This window comes from Arvicanthis niloticus, chromosome X (assembly GCF_011762505.2).
Source record: "Arvicanthis niloticus isolate mArvNil1 chromosome X, mArvNil1.pat.X, whole genome shotgun sequence".
In the NCBI taxonomy this organism is placed as follows: domain Eukaryota; kingdom Metazoa; phylum Chordata; class Mammalia; order Rodentia; family Muridae; genus Arvicanthis; species Arvicanthis niloticus.
In genome coordinates, this window is record NC_047679.1 from 57,837,765 (window position 1) to 57,863,263 (window position 25,499).

General features: G+C 39.2%; 1 protein-coding gene across 2 annotated transcripts; it reads left to right on the forward strand.

Annotated features, from left to right (window-relative positions):
• Window positions 1-2,300: 2,300 nt before the first annotated feature.
• On the forward strand, window positions 2,301-25,433 carry Uprt (uracil phosphoribosyltransferase homolog). 2 transcript variants are annotated; one of them, XM_076918231.1, is made up of 8 exons: window positions 2,301-2,348; window positions 2,450-2,872; window positions 13,466-13,508; window positions 17,323-17,392; window positions 18,447-18,509; window positions 20,779-20,940; window positions 22,978-23,076; window positions 24,829-25,433. In XM_076918231.1, exons 2-8 carry the CDS (start codon window positions 2,487-2,489, stop codon window positions 24,933-24,935), a joined length of 930 nt encoding a protein of 309 aa, XP_076774346.1. In that variant the 5' UTR covers window positions 2,301-2,348; window positions 2,450-2,486; the 3' UTR covers window positions 24,936-25,433. The 2 variants fall into 2 exon arrangements, with proteins under 2 accessions (XP_076774346.1, XP_034341547.1); XM_034485656.3 differs by lacking the exon at window positions 2,301-2,348 and having other exon boundaries at window positions 2,355-2,872.
• The last annotated feature ends 66 nt before the right edge of the window (window positions 25,434-25,499 follow it).

The window sequence follows — 25,499 nt, forward strand, 5'->3', positions numbered from 1 at the left end:
ACATGACATTGTCAAGTGAATTAATCCCTATCTTCATTTTCTTGTAAAATGAATATAAGAAGATGAACCATATCCTAAAGCATTAGAAAGTTTAAGTGAGATACTTAAAGAATAGAAAATAGAGTTTTGATTTCTCCCAACTTTACTATTCATTGGTTGTCACTTTAAATTAGGCTCCTAAGTCTGAATTTTCTTTACTGTAAAACAAGAATTATACTGGGCCTAACCATTTTACCATATCAAATGAGATGAACAAGTGTTCTGAAGACTGACTATGTGGCTGCATGTGAAGGACTCCTGTGTTCAGAGCATGACCCTCTACATTTGACAGTCTAAGTTAGTGTCTGGACTTCAATCCATCACAGGTAAGAATTTATTTTCTTATTATTGGCTTTAGAAAATATGTTATCTCTTAAATACATCTTTGCAACAAACAGAAAATAGATTGATTTAAAATAAACAAACAAGCTACCCACAATGAAACCATATCAACGACAGGGGAATCTTCCAGCTTTTATTTTATATGGCTTTCTACCTACATCAGAAAGTGATAAACAAGAAAACCTGTCTGAAATGAGATAATGCTCCTGTTCTCATCTATGATAAAGGTTTTGGTGCTGGGTAACATTATCCCTGCTTTCCAAAGATCCAGGCTGTCCACTACCATTTGAAATTTTCAAGACACTCACTTATTTTACTTTGTGTCTGTTTTGACGCCCTGGCAAATAGTAAAGATGAAATGCATATTTCATTAACTGAATGATTTCATGTATCTCTAGGTGTGGGTAAAGGTTGAATTTAGAGTTAAAAGATGGGTTTCTGTGTTAGCTTTATTCCTTTTGGAATGTACAATCAATCTTGGACAATTATTTGATTTTGATTTTGTAGGACAGGGTTTATATGCTCTCCCTGCTCTTTCCTTAGTGTGTATGTGTGTGTGTGTGTGCCCCAGGCTGACCTTGAATTAGTGATCTTCTTCCACAACACCCTGAGTGCAGGGATTAGAGGTATATGCCACTGTGTCTAGCTTTTTTTTCCCCTTGAGTTTTCAAATAAGAGAACACACATGAACGCTTTGTAATGTGTTTATAAATTATAGAAAACAACACTTAATGTGCTATTATGATTAGTCATTAGTAAAATTTTATCTTTTCAGAACCTAAAATATAAACCTGCTAATGCTTATTGGTTAATATAAGAAAGTGTACGGATGTGTTTAATATGAAAGTGAAAACAGAAGACAGACTGACATTTGTACTGTTTCATTATTCTATGGCATTGAAAACAGGGTCACAGGATGATGAAACAATGGACAGACAGTTTTGGAGCCGGGTTATCTTTGGTCATGATAATACTGGGCTTCCGTGAATTCCTCGAGAGTATTCATTGACAAAAAAGACATTTGTTCTGGTTTACTTCAAGTTTACAGATGCAGGTTTTAAACCCAGAGACCTTTTAATTTGTATCATGTGCTAGATGAAAAGACACATAACCTTTCAAAAGTGTGGGGATTGTAATTTTATCACGCAGTGAAGTTTACACTGTCTACATTATAATGATAGATAGTGACGTGCAGACTTGGAAGTAGAACACACAAAAAAATAGCTTATTTTAATTATTTTTGACACGAGGGCTTGTTTATAAACTCAGGCTGGCTTTGAATCCTTGTGATCCTTCCGTGTCAGCCTTCGAAGTGTAGGCACACTGCATTTTAACAAGCTCTAAAACTGTTCTGAGACACATGGATGTTTGAAAATTACTATCCTATCCTAAGTATTGTTTGGAAGAATAAAGTGATACCAGTGTAACGAAAATTATACCATATTCTCCATAGTAATATGTTCAATACAGTGCCCAACCAATATCAGTAAGAAAATTTTTATTTGTCAAGCATACTTAAGAAACTACATCTTGTAGAATAGTCTAGAAAGGCCAGGCTCTTCAGTAGCCTGCTAGTTGTTCTTACTTCCTTCTTCTGTTACACAGATAAGCCATTAGCTTGAAGATGCAACCAACTACCCAAGTATGTTTTCTTTGCCAAGTCAGAAAGTTGGAAAACATGTGCCTTGTGTGTATAATCCACCCGGTATCTTCTCTTGGCTGTACCAAAGTTTTGATTGCAAGAAGTCCGAAGTTTTCCGAGGACTCAGCAACCAGGAATCTCTGGCTTAGCCACGTCTGGCAAGCTACCAGTGAGAGTCTCTCAAGCAGGGAAGCCGTAAAAGAGTTAACAAACCAGCATGCTGTAGACTGGCAGAGAGAGAGGCCAATAGGGTGTCTAAGCCGGCAGTGCGTCTGGTGTGGGCGGGTATGGGCAAAGCGTGCGAAAGGACCGCGGAGGCCTAGGGGTGAGAGGGCAGCAAGGGTTAGAGATTAGGAGGAGGCGGGGGCCACGAGAAAGCACGTGTCTCCATCCCTTTCTTTCTGCCCTTTATCCCTTTATCCCTAGGGTTTGATAGCAGCGGGGATAGCCCGGGGCCCCGTGTATGGCCACGGAGTTACAGCGTCCGGACTCCATGCCCTGTCACAACCGGCAAGTAAACTCTACTTCTAGCCCAAGTCCAGAGCGTCTGCTAGCCGAGGACCCAGTCCTGGATCATGCAGAGGAAAATAAGGCTGCTATGGCTAAGCTGACTCTCCTCCCTGGGCACGCCCATTCTAGCGTGCTTTCGGAGCGGGACTCTCCGGCCTGCTGCAGCACTAATCTTCACTCTGAGAACCACAGTGACAGTAGTGACAGTGGCAACTACGACGCACCTGTCGGTGACTCCCTGCTAGGGGACTGTGAACTCTCCCGACAGATTGGGGCTCAGCTTAAATTGCTGCCTATGAATGATCAGATCCGGGAGCTGCAGACCATCATCCGGGACAAGTAAGCCTAGAGCGGAAGGGGAAAAGGGAGTGGAGGGCTGCAGGGTGAAAGTAAAAAGCCTGTTTGGATTTGGCACACTGGTCTTTGGGGATTAGAGCCAGGCCTCTTTCTTTGGAGTGTGAGTAGAGAGGGAGTCAGTGAGACAGACACTTCTGTGGCCTCTTAGTTGCTGCGGTTAACATTACTTTGTGTAGGAAGGAAACCTTTTAGGTAGCCTTCAGCTTCTTCCGGCCTCTTTGTCTCTCTTAAGCATGACCAATCCTCAACTGTGCCAGGCAGGTACACACCCCTATGCCATCTGCTGAGTGCCCGACCACGTGGTAAATGTATAACCCAGAAATGGTTCCTGCCTGTGGTTATTATCACCCCGACAGCCCAGGCTCACAGAAGTAAAGCAATTTCAAGGGAAATGATGTCGTGCTCCACCAGCCCTCTGACTCAACAGCATTTGCTCCTGCCTGTGCCATTTTGTTTACTGTTTGGGAGTTGAGCTTTACCTGGTTGCCAGAAAGTTTATGTATGGTTCCACTCTTATCAAGACCATTTTGCTGAAAACTTACAGAATGCAGTTAACAGCAAAGGTAGCCTAAGAAGTTGGATCCTCCTAATCCCACAAATCAGTATAGGAGGAACTTGAAATTTAAATATTTTGGAATATGAGTTGCCTTAGATAAGTATCTACCACAGTGAAATACTGCCATCCTTCCTTTTTTCTTTCTTTTTTTTCTTCCCCTTCCCTTCCCTTTTCCTTTCCTCTCCGTTTTCCTTTTCCTTCCTTCTTTTTTATCAGACAGGGTTTTCTTAAATTGTTGCTGAAACTCTGGCCTCAAACTCAAGGCACAAATCAACCTCCCAAGTAGATGGAACTACTGGACCTGAGCCCATACCTGGCTCCTATTGGCTATTGGCTAGTGGTCTTAAATGAGCAGCTATGGCTCATTTAAGACCACTATCTTTCCAGCATGCCTTGACATTTAAAAATGCCCCCAAATAAAATAAAAAAAAATAAATCAGATTTGCCAACCTTTTCTTCATAGTCTATTGTTAGGCCCCTGTGCTTCTTTACTGCCACTTTCCTGACTCTCACATGAATGCACCTATAAATGTCTTATGAACATAGCAGCCTTGCTTTGACAACTGCCATCTCAGCAGCCTTCATTGGCTTATTAGAACCTATCAAAGTTGGGCATGCTTGGCCCCTTTTGGTTCTCTGTTTCTGCTTTCATTTAGAATTCTGTATATCCCTTTTTATTAATGGTTAACTCCTATTTTTCAAGGCTAAACTCATTCTTCCTGGCTGATTTTCCCTGACCTTTTCTAAAGAGAAGGGTTCTCTTCTATTTTAAATATCCTTATTTGTGTATGGACCTTGCTTATTAGGTTTTATGACAAAAATGCTTTTACATTTTTAAATTACAGTTATTCCTTGCAAGTAACAGATGCTCAATCATTAAAGATTATTTCTGCCTTTTGTGGAGATAGAGTTTTACTGTATAGCCCAGTTCTGGCCTGAACTGTTTGATCCTTCTGCCTCAGCTTCCTGAATGCTTGACTTATGGGGAGTGCACTGCTATGCCTGGACCTAGCTCTTAAACTTACATTTATGAAACTGTACTATTTGTTTATAAAGAATCAGTATTGAAAACTATGATCACACAATCTAATGGCATAGAGGTTTTAAAAAGGTTAAGGCATAGTTTTGCTAGATTTTGGGACAACTGAAGCAAAACATGGGTGAAATAAAGAAAATTGGATAATTCTTGGAGTTGACTAACTTTGGTTCTTGGATCCTATTACACTTGTAGATGAATTTTGGGGGCTCAGGAAATTTCTGGTAAATTTTATTAGTCCATGGTAATGGTTATTTAAAAAAATAGCTTTATTGAAGGACTGTAATATATCTCAGTGGTAGAATTCTTGCATTATAGACTTAAGACCTTGGATTTGGTTCCAAGCACTGCAAATAAAAGAACATCTTTATTGAGACACAATTTTCATAGTCAGTACAATTGAGACATTTTAAAGTATGCAATTTAGTGGGTTTCTGTGTTTTCTTCACCTACCACGGTCACTTTTAGAACATAGTCATCCCCTCAACAAAAGACCTCACAGGTAGTTAGTCCACATTTACCTAACATCCCCTCAAGCTCTAGGCAAAAATTAGTTTACTTCATAGTTCTGTTGGTTTGCCTATAGTGAACATTTTTCCTTTGTGTGTGTGTTCATGTTTGTGTGGGTGTAAGTATTCATGCATGTACATAGTATGTGTGTGGAATGTAGAGAGAAGTAGACATCTGGTAGCATCCACCACCACTATACACTTTATTTTTTGAGACAGGGTCTCTTATTGAACCTAGAGCCCACCAATTCAGTAAGACTAGTTGGCCAGCAAGCTCCAAGCATCTTTCCAGTTCTGTCTCCTCAGTGCTACGATTAAAGGTGTGCATCAATCAACCCAGCCTTTTACATGGGTGCTGGGGATCTGAACTCAAGCCCTTATAGTTAACCTCCTATGCAATAGTACAACAAAGCTTCTTGCTCCTGTCTAACTCTAAGTCAGTGCTCCTTGACCAGCCTTTGTACCTCCTTCTCCTCCCTTCTTCTCCCCAGCCTGTGGTTAAATCCATTTTGTTGTCAAACGCTGAGATCAACTTTTCAAGACTTCCCATATGAATGAGATCATGTTGTTGCTGTCTTGGATAGTTCAAATTCCTCTATGGCCAATTTCTTTTAGTGTGGTGTTTTCAGCATTCACTCCTTGGTGTGGCTGAATTTATTTATTGTATTTATTGTAATTTATTGTATAGATTTGGTGCAGTTTATTAATACATTCAATGGCTAATGAATATTTGGGTAGTTTTTACTCCTTAGTTATTATGAATAAGGCTGCTGTGGATATTTGCTTATATGCCTTTGTGCAGGGATGAAGATCTTCAGTTATCATTAGATTTCATAAAGGGTCATTATGTAAAGGTTAAAAAACACTAATACAGAGTTTGGAAAGACTGTGACATTTAGGATTTATATTATGATAGTATCTGTATGTCTTGATTATATTTCATTATTCAGAAAAGCTTGGGTTATACAGCAACGTGAGAATAAGTAGAATCCTTTGTATTTTTTTTTCTGTTTGAAGGAAGAGACAGTAGAATCCTGTGAAGGGATCTTAGACAAGATATTTAACATCTTTGTCTTTCTGCTTTATAACTTATAAAATGAAGATGTTGGTACAGCCTCATGGTGCTCTTTCCTGAGAGGCTGAAACAAGATTATATCCATGAACACTGTTATAAACTGTGAAGTGCTTTGTATATTTACAGCATTTAAATTCTTCCCGTTGGAAATTATGCATGCCTTTTATTGACACCAGTATAAGGAATTTGTTTGCACAGAAAATTCAGATTCTTATTTTGAAAATCAATACCAAAGGCAGATCGTGTGGCTCCTGCTGCCAATACCTGCATTCAGGAGGCTGAGTGAAAAGGAAGGCTGTGAGTCTGAGGTTAGTCTGTGGTGGTTAGTGAGGAAAGAAAGGGCCAGCCAGAATTACCTTGCAAGACCTCTCAAAACAAATAAAAATACTGAGAGAACCTACATAGTTTGTATCCAGCTATGACTCAGTACAGAAAGACCTACTGTAATTTTTTCCAATGAGGTGATGCTTATTCAGGATGGACACAATATTTTTTGGCTTGTTTTTGTTTTCCTTAAGCAGCATGATTTGCTAACAGAAGCTTTCTCTTCTCTTCTCTCCTCTCCTCTCCTCTCCTCTCCTCTCCTCTCCTCTCCTCTCCTCTCCTCTCCTCTCCTCTTCCTTCCTTCCTTCCTTCCTTCCTTCCTTCAACTGACTTACCTTTTTTCAAACAAGGCCCGTTTTAGGTACCGTAGGAGCTGACAAAGTATCTGTTGTAAGCAGGGTTATATTCATGTAGGGCTAGTTATGGAGGGTATCATAGTTTGTCCTCTTTGAGGCATATGCTTTTCTCTGTTTTGATAAGACAGAATGTACATATATTACAGAGGTCTCTGATAATAGAAGTGTTTGGAGTACATGTTGTTTCTGTTATTGTTCCTGGTTCTCAGAATCTATCTAGTAAAGGGATTGCTTTATGAATTGACTCTGGCATGGAGAAATGGGGTGATCAAACAGGACTGTAAGTTGTTGTATATCTATAAAACAAGCAAGATTGAGAACATTGTACTGTTTTAAAATGACTTTATTTTTGAAGTGTACAATATCTGAAACGTAATATGTTGGCTGTATTATTGAATTTCAAGGAAATGATTTTCTCTCTTTGAGAGTGCAGTAATCTAAACACCGAATGGAATGGGTAATTTACTCAGCTACATGTACATGGGTCACTGGCAAACGACAAAAAAGAAATGACTCCTTCATTTTCTTGTAGCTTCTTTTTTGTTGCTGTTGAAATGGATTAAACTATACATCCCTCTCTTCCTGAATAATAAATCCAGTAGACTCTGAGTGTAATGTATTTTCCCCCATAAATATGGTTCATGACCTCATATGTAAGGCAATGAAGTGAATTTTAAAAATCATCAACTTGATCCCAGAGTGTGTGGGGGTGGGGTGGGGGGATATTCCATCTCCTAAAATATTAGAGTCAAGCTGTATTATGAGCAATTGAGTATATTCTGTCTTTATGCTTGTCCTAGGAGAAGCTTTGGCATGGTTTCTGTAGGCTGTTTGGATATAAGCTGAGCAATCTTAAGGATTTTTTTTTAGTCCATAAAATGGCATCAAAGAACTAGCCTTGTGACTAGTTGTGAGTCATCTGGACATTTAACCTCATGATGGAAGAAAGTCCTGTATAACCCTAGTATGAGTGTTGCCTAATATGATGTTGAGTCGTCTAAGTAATGTAATGTTCCTAACCCAAGCTGTGCATTAGAATTGATAGTGAAGGCTTAAAAAACCAACTTTCTGGCTCCCATTATTAGAGGTTGCTTGTCCAGTGTTGGGTAGAACCTATTTGCAGTATTACATACACCACACATAATCACACACTGTGCTCAGGTGAGACCACTGCCTCTGGAAAAATGTCTAGGCTCCCAGTGTGGTCACAGGCTTGGCTTTAGACTTGGAGTATGGAGTCATTCAGGGATTTATATGGGAAACAGACGTAACTTGTTCTGGCATCTCTCTGAGACTAGAGGAATCTCAGAATTTGTCAGTTCAATTTATACAAAACCAGAATGCTTACCATAGTGAAAACATAATTTGCAAATTATTTAAAACATGGACATGCTTTTTGTTTGCGTACATTTTTCATATGGCTTTTCTAACTGGCTGTAGGAAAGCCCATCTCTAAGTAGCACAAATTTCCAATGTATTATGTGTTGGGGCTATCCTAGTAATGTCTCACCAGTTATTGGACTCAGGCAGTTGAAAATGATACCTCTTGTTTTTCTACCTGCTTTTTGGCATTTATTTTGAAGTCTGCTTGGAGATGCAAGTAAACAATGCATGCAACTCTTTTTATGAGCTTATTAAGAGGTGCTAACAAGCTGTGACTTTGCTGACTTGCACCTGGCAGGTAAAAGAAGCTATTTACTTTTTTTGTTTTAAATTTCCATTGAATTAGATTGGTTCTAAGTATGTTGATAGGGATTTGGTTTTTGAAGGTAATGGGAAGAGAGAGTAAAATCAGCTGTAAACCATGCTACAGCAAACTTTGGGGCTGTTCTTGATTTTAGTAATCACAAAATTGTAGAGGTAGAAATTATACTTTGAGAGTCACACTAAACCGTAGCTTGAAGTGAAACCTACCTTTTGATTGAACCTAACAGAACTGCTTTTAGGCTTCATTTCCCTTCTGTCCATTGGTTTAATAAACAAACAAAATATTAAATCTGGGTCCTCACACTCTTAATTTTCATATTGTTACTTTGAAAGTCCATTAAATTTCTGTTCTTACCAGCTAAAATACGTAATGCACAGTTAAATCTGAATTCAATGAAACAATGACCTTTTTAAAAATATAAGTGTAACTTAAAATATTGTATGGGATTTCTGAAATTCAAATTTAAATTGTATAGCCTGTATTTTTATTTGCTGAATGCTCACCCCAATTTCACTTCTCAAATGTCACAAATAATCCATATAATCTTCCAGGAAGAAGAGTGATGTATTAAAATTTTGGAAATGACATCCAATTTAGTGTTCTTAGGATGTGACTATAAAATTTTAGTTAAAGTTTTCTGAGTTATGCCTTAGGAGAGTTTGTTTTTAATTTGGAAAGGATGTATTTTTTTTTCAAAAAGGAGTCATGTTATGTAGCCCAGGCTGGCCTTGAACTTGTTAGGGATGCCAGGCTGTCTTTGAACTTTGTGATCTACTGGCCTCATCCTCCTGAGTGAAACCTGGTATCACAGGTTTGCACCGCCACACCCAGCAAAGGGAGTGTTGCATGTGGTAACCTCAGTGGCTTACTCTTTACAAGCTGTATCATAAAATCACCTGCCTTTTCAGGAAGAACATTTCATTTCTTCCTGATTTGTTATTTGTATTTTATTATGAAATAAGGTATTGCTATGTAGCCTGGACTGGTCTGAAACTCCTGGGTTTAAGTGATCCTCTGTAGTGTAACAATATTCTTGGGTGAACAAACATCTACTCACTCTAGATAGGGAACCCAAGAAAACTACCAAAGTCTATCTTGGTGAGCCGATAAGTTTTATTGGGGTTACTTAGAAGAACACAGATGACTGAAAGAAAGCTGCATCACCAAACCCCACCCCAGCATGGGTGACAGCTTACAAAAGCTGGGAACCTGGACCACATTGAGCAGCCTGCAGGCAGCTCAATAAAGGTTGGGGAATGCCCTTTCTGGGTAGTTGAATTTGTCTAAGCCTCTTCTTTGCCGCCCAGCTGGTCGAGTGTGAGTCTCAGCTGTTTTTATAGCTTATATATGCTTGGAGAGGGAGGAGCGAGTTTATCTGGGTAATTTCAGGAATTTCCTGAAGCTATTGAGTTGTTTATTTCTGAGCTTAACCACCTTCTCTGCAGGATGGAATTTTTCATTTTCCTTAATAACATAGTGTTGTTTCACTATCCCTTTTACATCTTGTGTGTCTTAATAAGGTTTCTTCCAAAATGAAAGGTTTTAATTTCAGAGGAAACTGCTACATCACATTCTCCTGCCTGAATCTTCCTGGTAGTTAGATTTACAGGCATGTGTCACCTTTTTGTGGTGGCTTGAATGACAATGGCCCTCCTATGTTTATATATCTGAGTGTTTGGTTCCCAGTGGGTGGACTGTTTAGGAATGATTAGGGGGTGAAGTGTTGTTGGAGGAGGTGGACTTTAACATTTCAAAAGCCCATGCCAAGCCCAGAACCACTCTGTCTGCTCCTTTTGGATCAGAAGTAAGTTCTCAGCTACTGCTCCAACACCATGCTTGCCTGCTTGGCTCTATGCTCCTAGACATGATGGTCATGGACTCATCCTCTGAAATCATAGGCAAGCTTCGAGCTAAACACCTTCTTTTATAAATTACCTTGTTCATGGTGTCTCTTCATTGCAATAGAACAGTATCTAAGACAACCAGCATCCAGATATTTTTTTGAGATAGGATTACCTCAAACTCACAATGAACTTAAATTTTGGCTCCTCCTGTTTCAGCCTTTTGAGCACTGGGACTGCAGGAATATACCTGGCACTCCGGAGGTTTTAAAATGCTGTCTAGAGAGTCTTACTTATCAAATAGGGAACATACTCATGTTTAGATACTCCCTGTTAAAATGAAAATTTGGTTTCTGATATGAACATTGTTTCCATGTGAAAATTGCATTTTTACATGACTGCCTTTGTGTTTCATCATCTTGCTATAGTATGTGGCACGTGCAATTTGAGGGGACAATGTTTAGACAAGTAAATATTCCTATATATGTTATGTTATGTCTCCATTGTTGGACATGTTTGGAGTTTGTATAATTTAAAGCATCTCAGTTTAATATTAATTACAGTTCCATTCTTTGTGTTCTAATTGCCTTGATGTTACTGTTTTTTTTTAAATATGTGATGTTTGGTTACTTAAATATATTTTAGAATATTCTAGGAGGTGGGTATGATTGTGTGCACATTTAATATCAGCACTTAAAGGCAGAGGCAGGTGATCTCTGTGAGTTTGATGCCAGCCTGATCTAAATAGGGAGTTTCAGGACAGCCAGGGATACATATATCCTGGATGAAAAAAAGAGAATACTCCAGGGATATGTGATTTTCTTTTGTGGTAGTTTTATATCATATTATTTTAGCCTGTTATTAGAAGATAGTTGGTATTTTACATAGCATTGTTTCTGTGGAACAAAATTTTCTAAATGGTTTTGAAACAACTTGAATAATTATAATTTGAAACAAAGCGTTAATAATACCTGAAGTCTAGTTTCCATTAAAATACATTTTTAAAACAAATGATTCAGACCAGTATTGGGCTTAAAGGAAGAATTTAGAAAATTCAAGCAGCTTAATCTATTTGATAAGAAAATTCTGTTTTTTATGAAACTGTTCTCAGCAGGGTTAAGGCACTGTGGAATTTTTAAAAATGAAATCACCTTATTGCATTCTAGCTTTACTTTAATTTCTAAGTTGATTTAAAGTAAATAGTATGAGTTGAAGTTTGTCTAAAATAACAAAAGGCAAGATAGTAATTACTGTTTATAGTGAAGTAACTTGGAACAGTGGATGATTGCATTTGTAGGTCAAATAACTGTCAAGAGAAGACATTTCCTATTATAGTCTCAGTGTATATCTTTTGTAGACTGTAGATAAAGTGCTTATTATGCAAAGGTTATCAGCTAAAGCTTATTTGGGGGAAGAGAGGGTATGAAAGGTATTGAAAGTAAAAATAACAGATGGTGATATTTCTGATCACTTTGCCTGATACAATTTCTCTGTGTAATAACTTGATGTGTAACTGTTGAGAAGTGTTAAAAAAAGATGTTATCAAAACATATCATAGGATATTTCTTTAAGAAAACTTCAGACTTGATCACTGGCTTGGTGGTTTAGAGGACTTGCTGCTCTTGCAGAGGACCCTCTTCTGATCCCAGGATCCACATAGCAGTTGACAATCATCTGTGATCCTAATTCCAGAGGATCAGCTGCCCACTTCTATTCCCATGGCTATCAGGCGTGTACATGATGCATGGATATACATACATGCATGTGCATAAAAGAAAATAAATATAAAACATTTAAAGGAATGCATTCACCTTCCAAGATAACCTGAAAACTTCAAAATTTCCTTCCCTCGTGAAAAAGTGTGTTTTGGCTGCTGAGACAAGTTTGCATAGGTCTACCAGTGAGAGCAGTACATTTTTAATAGGTCTCTGTTTCTCACTTCCTTGACAGGTGTGTTTTAAAGATGAATTATAGAAATGAAAGACACTGGTCTCATTTGAAAACAGCAGCACACATAACAGAGCCTGTTTTAAACGGCTTCTCATGTATATAGGGGCTCACATGTGTGTGCGAGTGTAGAATTTTTTGAGTCTAGAGAATAGAATATTAAGACTACAAACATAGTCCTGCTATTGCTTAATTATGCTCATAGTTTAGGGAGTTAACATCTACAATGTGATAGAGCTGTGTTTACTGTAAGAAATGCAGTCTTATTTGTGTCTGGTATATTTTATTGCTTTCTTCTGTTAGAAAAGCGAGTGCACATGCAGAAAAAAAGTGATGAATTATCTGCCGAGCTAATAGACACTTGCATTTGCCCTTTTGATCCTGTCATGAGAGATATTTTAGTATATTTTGGATAGGCAGGTAGGGAATTTTAAGTACACAAGCTGTGGACTAATCCATTCCATCAAAATGTTTAACTTATATGAAAGAAAGAGGAATAATATTAGAATTTCACATATAGAAAAAGCATCAGTCTCTTAACATGTTGCTGTGGGGGGGGGGGTTGGTTAACAACTTGTGGGTATGTGCAAGATTGCATTATTATTGCCTGAGTACCTCAGGATAGGGTGGTATTAACCAGAAAGGAATGCATAAAAAATGACAGAAAAAAATATAAAGGGGATGAAAAGGAACAAGTCATAAATAATTTGGGAAAGAGGGCTTAGAAATTAAGTCACACATTCTTGAAAGCAATGACAAAAACAGGGGACTTATTTTAACTCATGTAATTCCAAAAAAGACTAGAGACAAAGTAGATGGGTTATTTATCGCTATTGTGTGCCTAGAAAGCAAGGTGAACTGAAGGGAGAGTGGAAGAAGCTGGTTTTCTTACTCTAAAATTTTCTTCTCAATTTGAGCTCTTAGCCTTGCTGTCATCTTCCAGAGGAATCTTTGATCTCTGACAGCTCACTGGGGACTGCATGATCTTTTCAATTTCTGTCTTGAATGATGATACCAAGTAATCAAATAAACATTTCCAATAATACTTATGAAGTCATCTCATTTTAATGTGTACCTCCTAGTAAAAACATATTGCCTCAATCATAGTCTGTACATGTAAGCATTTGTAATAGGACTTAATATCAGTGTTACTATGTGTATTAAGTTATATTTTACCTTGAAGCTTGAATGTAGACTAAAACCTGTACCTTTTTATTTTTTAGGACAGCCAGTAGAGGGGACTTCATGTTTTCTGCAGATCGCTTGGTAGGTGGAGGCTTTCCATTTCATTTCATTGTTATATGCAGTGATATAATCCTGGTAGGCCAGAGGGTCTGTTTGTTGTAGAGCATTCTAGGGTTGAGAGAGATTGTAGTGAGTAACCAGTTGTCTTGCTGGGCTTCTGAAGTGTTCTTTCCACTACAGCATTAAAGCACTGCCTCACTCCCTTTTGCTCCAAAGCATTGCCTATGAACCCATTCCTTGTTCTTAGGTGGAGCTCAGCAATCTGTTTGTCAGCAGCTCATAAAATGTCTTATCTTAGAGCAATGAATTGAAGCACATTAGAAGAAAACTACATATGTTCTGAGACCTAGCATTCACCCTTGTGGTATCAGCTAATGTACAAAAACTAGTGTAATGTGTGTGTGTGTGTCTTACCATATGATTTGCATTTGTTTTGCTTCTGCCTTGTGGTATAGTCACAATATTAAATTCTAAGTTGGACTGTCTATTCCTTCTTCAAGGGGATCCTATCAAGTCCTGAGAAAACCCAATCTTTCTATAGTTAGTGTCATTTCAGATGCTCTCAGGCTGAATTGCTTTGCCACAGATTTTCACTCTTATGTCAGTATCTAAGTGTGCTCCATTCTTGGAATGAAAGTGATAATTAGTTGCTATGACTAAAGTTCTTCATTAATGAAAATAAACACTGGGCACATTTTAGGCTCTGTGCTAGACTACTTTGAAAGAGGGGAGATAAAACAGCCAGAAACATAGATATGGTCCCTGATCTTGTAGAATTTACAAACTTAACGCTGTTGTCAGTACTTAGTTTAAGAAAGAAATGTGGCTTATTAACTTTGTAGGTATAATCAGATCATAGAAAATAGTTATAAAAGGAAATGTGAAAAGAAGGCACTTTTAATTTTGATTTTTTCTGGAGCATATATTGTAAAGGACCGTAGGCCACCCCTCTTCTGCTTTTGGCTTTACATATTTGGTTGAGAGATCCAACTGTATTTAAACTTATTTTGGCTTTCATGGATAGTAATAACTGTTAGTAACAGCAGGAGAAATATGGTTGCCATTTCTGGGGCAGTAGCCATTGTCTCTCATATTTTCATCTCTGTATGTATGTGTATATATGTATGCTTGTGGAGGTACATATGTGTGTGCTTGCATGTAGAAACCAGAGGTCAGCCTTGAATGTGGAGGCCAGAGGTCAGTCTCAGTTGCTTCTCAGGAGCCATCTACCTCTTTTTTTTTTCATCCTGGAATCTGGGTCTCCCCACTGAGGATGGGCCAGCTGGCTATCAAGCCCTCCAGAGACTGTCCTGCCTCTAGGGCTATAAAGCGTATGCTACCACTTGGCTTTTGCTTTTTATGTGGGTTTTAGAGATTCAATTCAGCCTTCTTTTATGTTTCCTGCAAAACCAGCCAATCACCACCAACAAAGCCAAAACTATTTTTGAGGAGTTAGGGACTTCTACCTTAAGGGCAGAGAATAGGCGTCTCTGTCCTCAGGTGTGAAAATGCTCATCTTTTGTTTGCCCTCTTTCCTTTCTTTTCTTTTTTTTCCTTTTGGAGACAATTTCTCTCCCCCCCACCCCCAAAATGGCCTCAAAAATTCTGGGCTCAAGCATCCCTTCTGCCGCAGCTTTCCAAGTAGCTGGGATGACAAGCCTAGTGGCAGATGCTTGTGTTTCTTCTTTTTGATATAGAAAGGAGGAGTCAAGTTCATGGATGCTTTAAAATGCTTCTCTGAGATAACAGGCATTATTATATCCTAGCCAAATGAGATATGTGGCATACTTCATGGAAGGATACAGCAACTTGGACTTCTCCACTCTTCTCAGTTGGCTTTGAAGGACCACTGTCGGGGTGGGGTTTGGGGGGGCGTCTATTGTGGTTGTGGTAGCAGCTACAGCCATTTGTATTTGTACTGCTGAAGATCTCTAGTATACCATCTCCTCAACACAAGGGTCTCACGACTGCGGGAAATTGATGTTATTCTGAGCTTGTCAGAAGTTACTTCTTACAGTTCTTTACAATTTAATTAATTTGGGGGAGACTGGTGAATATTGCAATGAGGGGCTTGATTGTACTGGGCACATGCTGTACCACTGAGCTACATGCTACCCCTGGAAGGGATTTTAGTCATTCTTCTAGTTTTATGCCCTCTTCTAACTTAGATACACGAATCTCCACACCTGTGTGTATATATGTTTTATGTATTCTTTGAAAATTTTATATATGTAATTTTACAACGTATTTTGATTATATCCACCCTTCAGTCCCCCTCCAGCTCCTCTCAGACTTTTCCACCCAACTTCATATTCTCTTTTTTTCCCATAGTCTACTAAATCTATTTTATGTTGCCCATAGGCACCTGGGTGTGAGACCATCTGCTGGGGTACGGTCAACCTTTCAGTGGGCCACACCTCTAAAGAAAACTGACTCACCCTTCTTCAGAAGCCATCAACTGGCAGTAACTTCTCAAGTAGGAGCAGGGCCTTCAGACCTCCTCCCACCTGTATGGGGGAGTGTTGACTGGCTTGATCCTTTGCCTGACTTGTCCAAGCAAACACAGCTGCTGTGAGCTCATGACTGCAATATTTCACAGCAGTCTTCTTCAGTCTCCCGCTCTGCTCTTACAGACATGATAATTTCTGTTCCAGAGTTTCAGAGGATGGGGCAGGAAACAAGGTGTTTTTGAGGTATATCACTAGAGGAAGGAGATATGGGCATTTCAAAGAAAAAAAATTCTTCCCTGTAATTGTCTCTTAAGGAAACATGAATAGCCAATTCCTTGGTACCAAACAGTGAGTGTGTTCTTGCATATGCTATTCAAAAGGTTTCCGTGCACATTCTCTGATTCTGCAGGCAGACAAAGTGATGGGCCATTTCCGATTGATCCTTCTAATGGCAGCAGGGTGATGTGTTGTGATAACATGGAAAGAAGCATCATACTTCTCCCTGCTGTTCTTGATTCTCAATCATTAATGTAATATCGATTGGAGAAAATGCGCACTACAGGCTCAAGACTGTCTTTGTTATAGTGGGCTCTGGCTGCTCAGATTTCACTGTGAGAATCTGGCTCCAGTAGTTTTTTAGTGATGCTTTTCTTTAGACCACATATTATAATTGCTACGAGACTCATAAAACTTGGTTTTAAAGTTTTTAGAAAACTATTTCTTTACTGTGTGTGCATGGATGGATGTATGAATGCACACACCTGCACATGCCATGGTGAATACATGTGAAAGTCATAGTACAACTTTTTGGGAGTCATTTCTATCTTTGTACCTGCTTATCTATCTGGTCTTCATAGTGCTATTCTTCAGCTGAGAAGTTCCAAGATACTCTACTGGATCCCCCCTCACACCTAGTAAATCGCTTCAGCCAGACCATCTACTTCATTCTCTTTTCACAATGACTTTTAGGTTTTATTTGCATTAAGGTGGACCTCTGTTAAAAATGAATCCAAATTCATTTTTAAATTTCAAAGATTTCAAAGGGACTAAGCAAGGTAGAGAAAGTCCAGGTGGACACTTTGCACAGTAAGCCATAATTTTATTACTACTAATGGTGTTTTTAGCACAAGTCTAGTTGAAATTACATACCTTTCATATTCTTGATTGAATCAGAAGGCACACTGGTGCCCTTTGGTGACAGTCATGTGTCAAATGGAGGTTGGATACTTAGCAACAGACAATATGGCATTTAGATCTGTCCCTTCATTTAATACATGCTGGGGGACCCTCTTTCTACCTCCCTAACCTAAGCTGTGAGATCCTGAGTCTAACCTGATAGCAGGAGAGTCTCTGCAAGCTCTGAACTTCTTTCTCTGTCCTTCTAGATCAGACTTGTTGTAGAAGAGGGATTGAATCAGCTACCGTATGAAGAATGTATGGTGACCACTCCGACGGGTAACCAGGGCTTGTGCTCTCAAAGTTTTCTTATACAAATTCCAAGCTAGGCTGGGCTTGGGGGAGGAAAATGGAAGGAAGGCATTCTGTGTAAAATCAGTGTGAAAAATGAGAAGTTTATGTATAACTGCTTTAAAAAAAACTAAGAGACTTCTTGTTAAGACATCTACGTAGGTGACTTTTTGTTAATGGCTTGCTTGTCAATTCAAGTTAAAGGTTATTACATATTCTTCAGTGTGCAGGTGTTGCTTCTGATGGCAGCCCATGGGGACCAGAGTTAAGAATTGCTGGCAGCTTATCTTCACCTCTGTGGGGAAGCTGCTGGTGCTAACAAATGCAGGAGGCTGGTTCAGCGATAGAAACTCCAGGTTAAGAAAAAGATGAGATGTGAAAAAGAAAAAGAAAGCTAAAAATGATAAGATTTGGAGAAGATGCTTTGTTCTAATAAAAATAGTGCACGGTCCCCCTTCCAGAGATTTGAAATTTGGATTTGCTTTTTTTTTTTTCCCCACAAATGATGGAAAACTCTTCTATTCCAAGGGTTGAGTATGAACAATTGAGGGCTGAGCTTGTTGCATCATAATTGACACAATTCAGGATGAGACCAAGGTTTGATAACTATTTCAGCCTCTTTCTTCTGCTTTTAAGGCAGAATGAAGGCTCATAAGAAGGAATGGAATGAGGAGGCTTTCTGCTGTGGCTCTCAGTGGGACCCTGGTTTGAATTGATGGGGTATCTAGTATTCATGGACTGCAGTGATTCTCCTTTGAATTCAATTTGGAGGATGTGTATGTGAATATTGTGCTATAATAAGTCCTATTCCCACTTGATGAACTCCTCCTCTCCCAATTATTCTCACAGGTTTCTTCTGAGGCATTAAGAAATAACAATGAAAATTCGTGACTCATTACTTTCACAGAAAACCCAAGGTGTTACAGAATGTGTCAGGACAAGGGTAGCTCCGTACTCATCTGCTCTGAACCATGAGCACCTTATAGAATATGCACATTGCGCCAATGCTAAAGCATCTATTTTTTATTTTATTTCTCAACAGGGCACAAGTATGAAGGAGTGAAATTTGAGAAAGGAAATTGTGGGGTCAGCATAATGAGAAGCGGTAGGTTTGCATGTGTATGATTTTGTTTCTTTGCATGCATAGAAACGGTTGCTGTTTTCTGAGAAAGAGGAGGGCTGGATTGTCATAATTGCAACCTGCCTTCGCTTCAATCTCACCACCTGTGTTGCCTATCCTCATGGTGCCTTGGAGTCATGGCCTGTGTGCTGCTAAGATGGGCTAATTGTAATTGCACGCATCTTCTCCAGTGGCCTGCTCCCACGAGCAAGCCAGCTTTTTAAACGATTCAGAGGAGGGTGGGAGGATGGGAGGACAGGATGCTGCTGTCTTGGGGAGAACTGGTTTGTAGACTGAAGGAATGTGGGATAAATTACATTCTTTCTGAAGAAGAACATTTGGATACCTGGCAGGAGAAAAATGTCTCCTCTGTTTTTATCTTTGTTGCAGGGAACTCTGCCAAATGCTGGACTGAATGACTTATTTAATATTTAAAATTGTATATTCAATGAATATGTGACTATATAGGCAAAAGCACCTAGCTGTCTTTAGTGCTAGCTATTTCCACTTACCGGTCTATACGTTTTGTATTGGTGCTTTGAGCCCAACCGAACATCCCAAAGATCAACTTTTGTGCAGCAAAATGGCATGCCTGTGATAAGAATGTGTACTGGTTGTGCAGGAATGTTCTCTCTTCAGCAAACTGAACTCTTTTTCTTTTTTTTTCACAAGAGCTGGAAGCCCCACTTGTTTGTGCTTGGAAACAGATGGATTTTTAAAAAACATATAAACATTGATTTTTCTCTAGCTCTGGTTGGGTTTGTGGACAATTGAACAGTTCAGTTACTAAAGGAGTTTTAGGCTCTGCTTTTACAGGAAGACAGCTATCAGGCAACATTCTTAGGATAGCGTTATTCTGTATTTGAGGTTGTTGGACATATGGATATGGTTTCTTCTCAGCTCCTTCTCTGAGAGTACCAGATGATTCAGAAAGGTAAAGGCCAACTTGAGAGGGAGTATTTTTGTTTGTTTTGTCTTTTGATGATTTGTGTTTTGCTACTATGGCTTAAATCTAGAATCTTGTATACAACATGTGTATAACACACATCATTACCGTCAACTCCATCGACAGCTTTCACATAGTTGTTTTCACTCTTAAAAGTCACCTGTTTTTTTGTCTGTAAAAAAACATTTAGAAGAAACTAGTTACACTAATGCCCTAATGTTTCCTCTTAAACTTAAATGAAAAGTTAATTTAAGAAAATATTAAGTAACTATCAATACTAATAGAATTTCAAAGTAATATAAAATCTTGAAGACTGCATGAGAAACATTGACTTTTGGAAAATACTTCTTCAGAGGAATTCAGACTCAGAAATAGTCCTGTATTTACAGGCTGGGGAGATGTCTCAGTGGTTAAATCACCTGCCAAACAAGCGTGAGGACTGAAGTTTAGTAAGTGTGGCAGCCTGCCTGTAATTCCAGGATTCAGAAGGCACGGTCAGGGGATCCTTGGAGCAAGGTGGCTAGCCAGATTAGTCACATCAGGAAGCCCTGCGTTCAACTGAGAAATCTTGGCTCAAAGAATAAGATGGGGAGTGATTGAGGAAGACTTTTGAAGTCTTACATGCACACTCACAGCATGTGCACCTGCATACACATGTGTGCCCATATACATGCAAACATCTCTACACACATTACGAACATAGACATACAAAAATGGAGCTTATATTTAAAAACCAATGCAATGGGGGTCAGGTTGGCTCTCTGGGGAAGGGAAAACAATATGCTACCTTTTCACTATTAGCAGTAAAACTTTTGTCAGCGAAGTCATTGTTGAACTGAGTGGTGAATCCCGGAGCCACCTTTGTGCAAAGGGAAATAAATCCTTTGGCCTGCAGCCCCCACTCTTTCAGGAATCTTATATTTTTCTCAGATGAAAGTGATAAATTCCAGTGGCTTAAAAATCTCTAAAAATAAGAGGGAAAGCATCTCTGATGCTGAAGAAGCTCAAGGAACAACCCAGTCAAGCCTTTATTTCTGTAATCATGGAAGCATGACAGGTTCATAGCTTATAAGCAAGCAGTAAGCATAGCTTATTGTGGTTTCATTGAGCAGCCTTTCATCTGCGTTCACTGAGTTCCCACTGAGAATAAAATATGAGCATAATAGACGAAAAAGGATGCTTCTGCCTCGATGGTGCCTCTTTTTTTTTTTTTTAATTAATAGCAGTGAAAACCTCTGCTTCAGTCTTTGCTTGCATTTGCACTCTGTCTGCCACAACCGTGTTATCCTTTTCTTTCCCTTCTTCCAGGTGAGGCAATGGAACAAGGTTTGCGAGACTGCTGTAGATCCATACGGATTGGGAAGATCCTGATTCAGAGTGATGAGGAGACACAAAGGGCCAAAGTATATTATGCCAAGTTCCCCCCAGACATTCATCGCAGAAAAGTCCTTCTGATGTATCCAATTCTCAGTGAGTGGCTTGAGTTGCATTTGTAATTTTTTGTTAAAGTTTAAATTCAAGTTAGTGCCTACCTCCTACACACCCTTATATAAAAGGCAAAAAGGCTTCTAAATGTGTTTTCTCTGTTGGATTTGGAGTTGCCCTGGGCAGTTCACTGGGAAATTTTTATTGTATAATAAGGGAATATACATTAGTCAAACTTTGTTAGCTCTGAAGAACATCTGTCTTGAAACAAACACATTGAAGCAAAGGACCTAATGAGGCAAAATATATAGAACACAGAAAATATATTGGATCATGTCCTGTTTCTACCTTAATGAGCACGGCAGTGATTTTCTCAAAGTTTTAACATCTCTGCAGAAATATTTATCTGGTATTCTGTTCTTTTTCATATCATGGTCTCTCAGGGAGGTTAGCAGGGATGATGGTGGTGTTAAATTTGGTGTCTCAAGCAATAAATAAGTTTAGAGCTTGTTGTACATTTAATGCATGCTTATGTTGTGTCCATCATTAAAAATAACATTGACAGCTGTTGGGTGGAGCCTCTCAGAGGACAACATGCTCCTGTCTGCAAGCATAACAGTGTAACATTAATATTGTCAGGGACTGGTGTTTGCCCACGGGATGGGTCTCAAGTTGGGCTGGTTTATGGTTGGCCAGTCCTTCAGTCTCTGCGCCATCCCTTGTACCTGCATTACTTGTAGACAGGATAGAATTTGGGTTGAAAGTTTTGTAGGTGAGTTAGTGTCTCTGTTGTTCCACTGAGGTTCCTGCCTGGCAACAGGAGGTGGCCTCTTTAGGTTCCATATCCCCAATGAAGTGACTTACATCTAGGGCCACCACCATTGATTTTTGGGGCACCTCCCTTTCCCCAGGTCTCAGTCTTATCCTGGAGATACCCCCACCTCCTCACCCCCACCAGTTGCAGATTTCCATTTCTTCTCATGGCCATCTTGCCATCTCTCCTGTCCTTCCCCACACCTGATCCTGAACCCCCATTCTCCTCCCTATCCCCCTCCCTCCCAGTTTCTTCCCTCCATCTGCCTCTTATGACTATTTTAGTTCCCCTTCTAAGTGAGATTCAAGCATCCTTGCTCGTGAGTTCCTTCTTGTTTAGCTTTGGGTTTGTGGAGTGTAACATAGTATCTGCATTTTTGGCTAATATTTACTTATGAGTAAGTACATTGCATGCATGTCCTTTTGGAACTGGGTTATCTCACTCAGGATGATATTCTCAAGTTCCATCCATTTGCCTGCAAAATTCATGATGTCTTGGTATTTAGTAGCTGAATAGTATTCCATTGTGTAGATGTACCACATTTTCCATTTCCATTCTTCAGTTGAGGGACATCTAGGTTGTTCCCAGTTTCTGGATATTATAAACAAAGCTGCTATGAACATAGTTGAGCAAGTGTCTTTGTGAGATAATAGGAGGAAGGATTGTGGTCCCTAAAGGGATAGGTACTCCACAGGAAGACAAACAGAATTAACTAACCTGGACCCTTGGGGCTCTCAGAGTCTGAACCATTAACCAAAGAACATACATGGAGTAGACCTAGACCTCCCTGCACATATGTAGCAGATGTATGTTTAGCGTGGTCTTTATGTGGGTCTGGAACAACTGTAGCAAGGGATATCCTAAAAGCTGTTGTCTGTACATGGTATATGTTCCACTAGCTGGGCTGCCTTGTTTGGACTTATTGAGAGAGGAAGTGACAAACCTCACAGAGACTTGAAGTACCAAGGTTGGGTGGATAACCAAGGGGACCCCCCCCACATGCTCAGATGAGAAGAGGAGGGGGGATAAGGAAAGGATTGTGGGAAGGGGTGACCAGGAGGGGAGCAGTGAGTGGGTTGTAACGCAAATAAGTAAATATTAAATTAAAAATAAAATGTAACATTGATTAAAAAAAAAAACCAAACACTTTCAAACGAATCTTTCACTAGTCATATCATATGTTAAGATTACTGTATTGCCATTAATTCAGAAATATTTCAGTATAGATGTCCACATTGCTAATAGGTTTGGTTACTTTTTTGTTTTAGGTACTGGAAATACTGTAATCGAAGCTGTAAAGGTTCTTATAGAACATGGAGTTCAACCCAGTGTTATTATCCTACTCAGTCTCTTCTCCACTCCCCATGGTGAGTTTGTTTTGTTTTTGTTTGTTTGCTTGCTTGTTGAGAAAGGGTTTTTCTATGTTAACAGTCCTGGCTGTCCTGGAACTTGCTCTGTAGACCAGGCTGGCCTAGAAGTCACAGAGATCCACCTGCCTCTGCCTCCTGAGTGCTGGGATTAAAGGTGTGTGCCACTCACCTGGCATTCCATGGTGAGTTTAATCTGCAGCTATAAGATAGGCTACAGATAGCCATGAGATGAGTAAATGTGTATCTCTCTAGGCTGTCATCCCAAGAAAGAATAGTTGTATGTCCATATTAAATCTAGTTTTGGTACTTAGGACTTGTGTTTGTTATTTCTAAACTTGGTGATAACACTAAACTCACAGAGGATGCGACAGTATGCATAAGACATATGCAGGCTCAGTCCCAGCATGGGGGAAAGGAAGGTGGGCATGCAGGAGCTACTGTCATTTGAGAGTCAGGTTTTGAGTGGTTTGACCTCTGGAAGGAACACACAAGAGGAAGAAAGAGAACGCAGACACACATGAAGTTGGGTAGGTAGGGTTAGGAGAGGAGGTATGAATAGGATCAAAATCTCTTCTATGAAATTCTCAAGGAATTAATGCAAATATAAAGAAATTGTGAAATGTTATTAGTAAGTTTAGAGATGACCAATACAAATTATAACACTAACTACCCAAAGCAGACTTGGCTTCAACATAAAACCTTCCTAATCACTCACATTGAGGTAAAACTCTTTGACTTCAATGTGAGTGATTAGGAAGATATACAATGCTATTTCAACTTATGTTTCAAAATGCACACACAGTACTAATATTGGTTATTTTAGGGCGTAACTCTAAATTTTCATTTTAAGCTTTTTGGGGAAACATTTTCTAAGCTTTCTTCAACGAATTCATATTTGTTTCATAATTGAAAGAGATAGATGGCTTTCAAGTTAGGCTGTTCCCTCATTTCCAACTATCCCAGGTCTCAAGCAAACTGGGAGAAGCCACAGCATGTGCATTAGAAAGGCTATTCTCAGTAGGCTACTGTGCTGTAATTGTGGCCTATTGGATTACTTTGTTCTTTTGTAACCTAAATGTACCTGTAATTTAAATACTAGTGGTGACAAAGGGTGATTTGCTTGATTGTCCATTGTATGTAGCACTGGTGACATGGAAAACGTTAAGGTAATCCAGTAATTATCCACCGTTAGCAAAAGAAAAATAATCTCTTTAGTTGAAATTGTATTAATTGGAACAGTATACCATTGTTTAGCATTAAAACTGAAAAATCCACATTGTGTAGCAGTTTTCAAGGCAGCTTTTTGGTTTGGGGTTCCAGCCAGTCTAAACTCCCTGCCTGGCCCCATCACCTAAAGCTAGAATCCTTCTGTCTAAACAGCCAGCATTCTTGTATACACCACAGATGCCTTCACACTTGTTTCCCATTGCCACATTCTCATTTTCTGTGATTTTCCTTTGAGGAAGTGCTATATTACTTGATTCTAGCCGAAGCTGGTATAACTGAATAATTTGATTTTAAGACCATATATTACTGAGTGGGCAGGAACATGGTCTGAATTACTAGCAAAGCTTTTTAGATACCAGATATTATATAAAGAGATTAAGCATGCCTAACTCAGTATTCACAGATGAGTGTTTCCTGTTTTCTGTCAGAATGAAGTCTGATTACAGTGATTATACAAGTTATGAATTCTAACTAGCATTACTCAAAATTTTGCAGTAATAACAATTATTTTTATTTCTGAAGGTGCCAAATCAATCATTCAAGAATTTCCAGAGATCACAATTCTAACTACTGAAGTTCATCCTGTCGCACCTACACATTTTGGACAGAAATACTTTGGAACAGACTAAGTTATTAAAGGAAAATGGATATGCCTTGCATAATGATATGGTTGCAAATGGATTTCATATCTGTTTTTACTAATTTGAGAAATAATGGAGAAAATATGTTAGGAATGCCTTTTAACATTGGAAGTAGGTGTAGCAACAAGAAATATTGGAAGTTTATTTATTTGATTTGGTCATTTCTTCACATGTGGTACCAAATTCAACAATGAAGCACAACTACAGTGCTTAGAAAAGATGGAAATTTTAATTGTATGTTAATAGAAGTCACTGAATCCTCAGTTAGTACATGCAAACTGTAGAACTTGTGACCCCCGCTCTTGGTTTGGAAGTTGCTTGCAGCTACAAAGAAAACCCATGTGAGACTCAGTTCTTTGGCAAACTGCAGTTTACATTTTCCTTACTGTGTTTTAGCTCTAGAATGTTTTCCTGTATGTGGCTCTTGTGGCTCTTGTGACCCTCTGTACTCTATATACTGTATTCTCTCCCCTCCCCTCCCCTCCCCTCCCCTCCCCTCCCCTCCCCTCCCCTCCCCTCCCCTCCCCTCCCCTCCCCTCCCCCTCCCCTCCT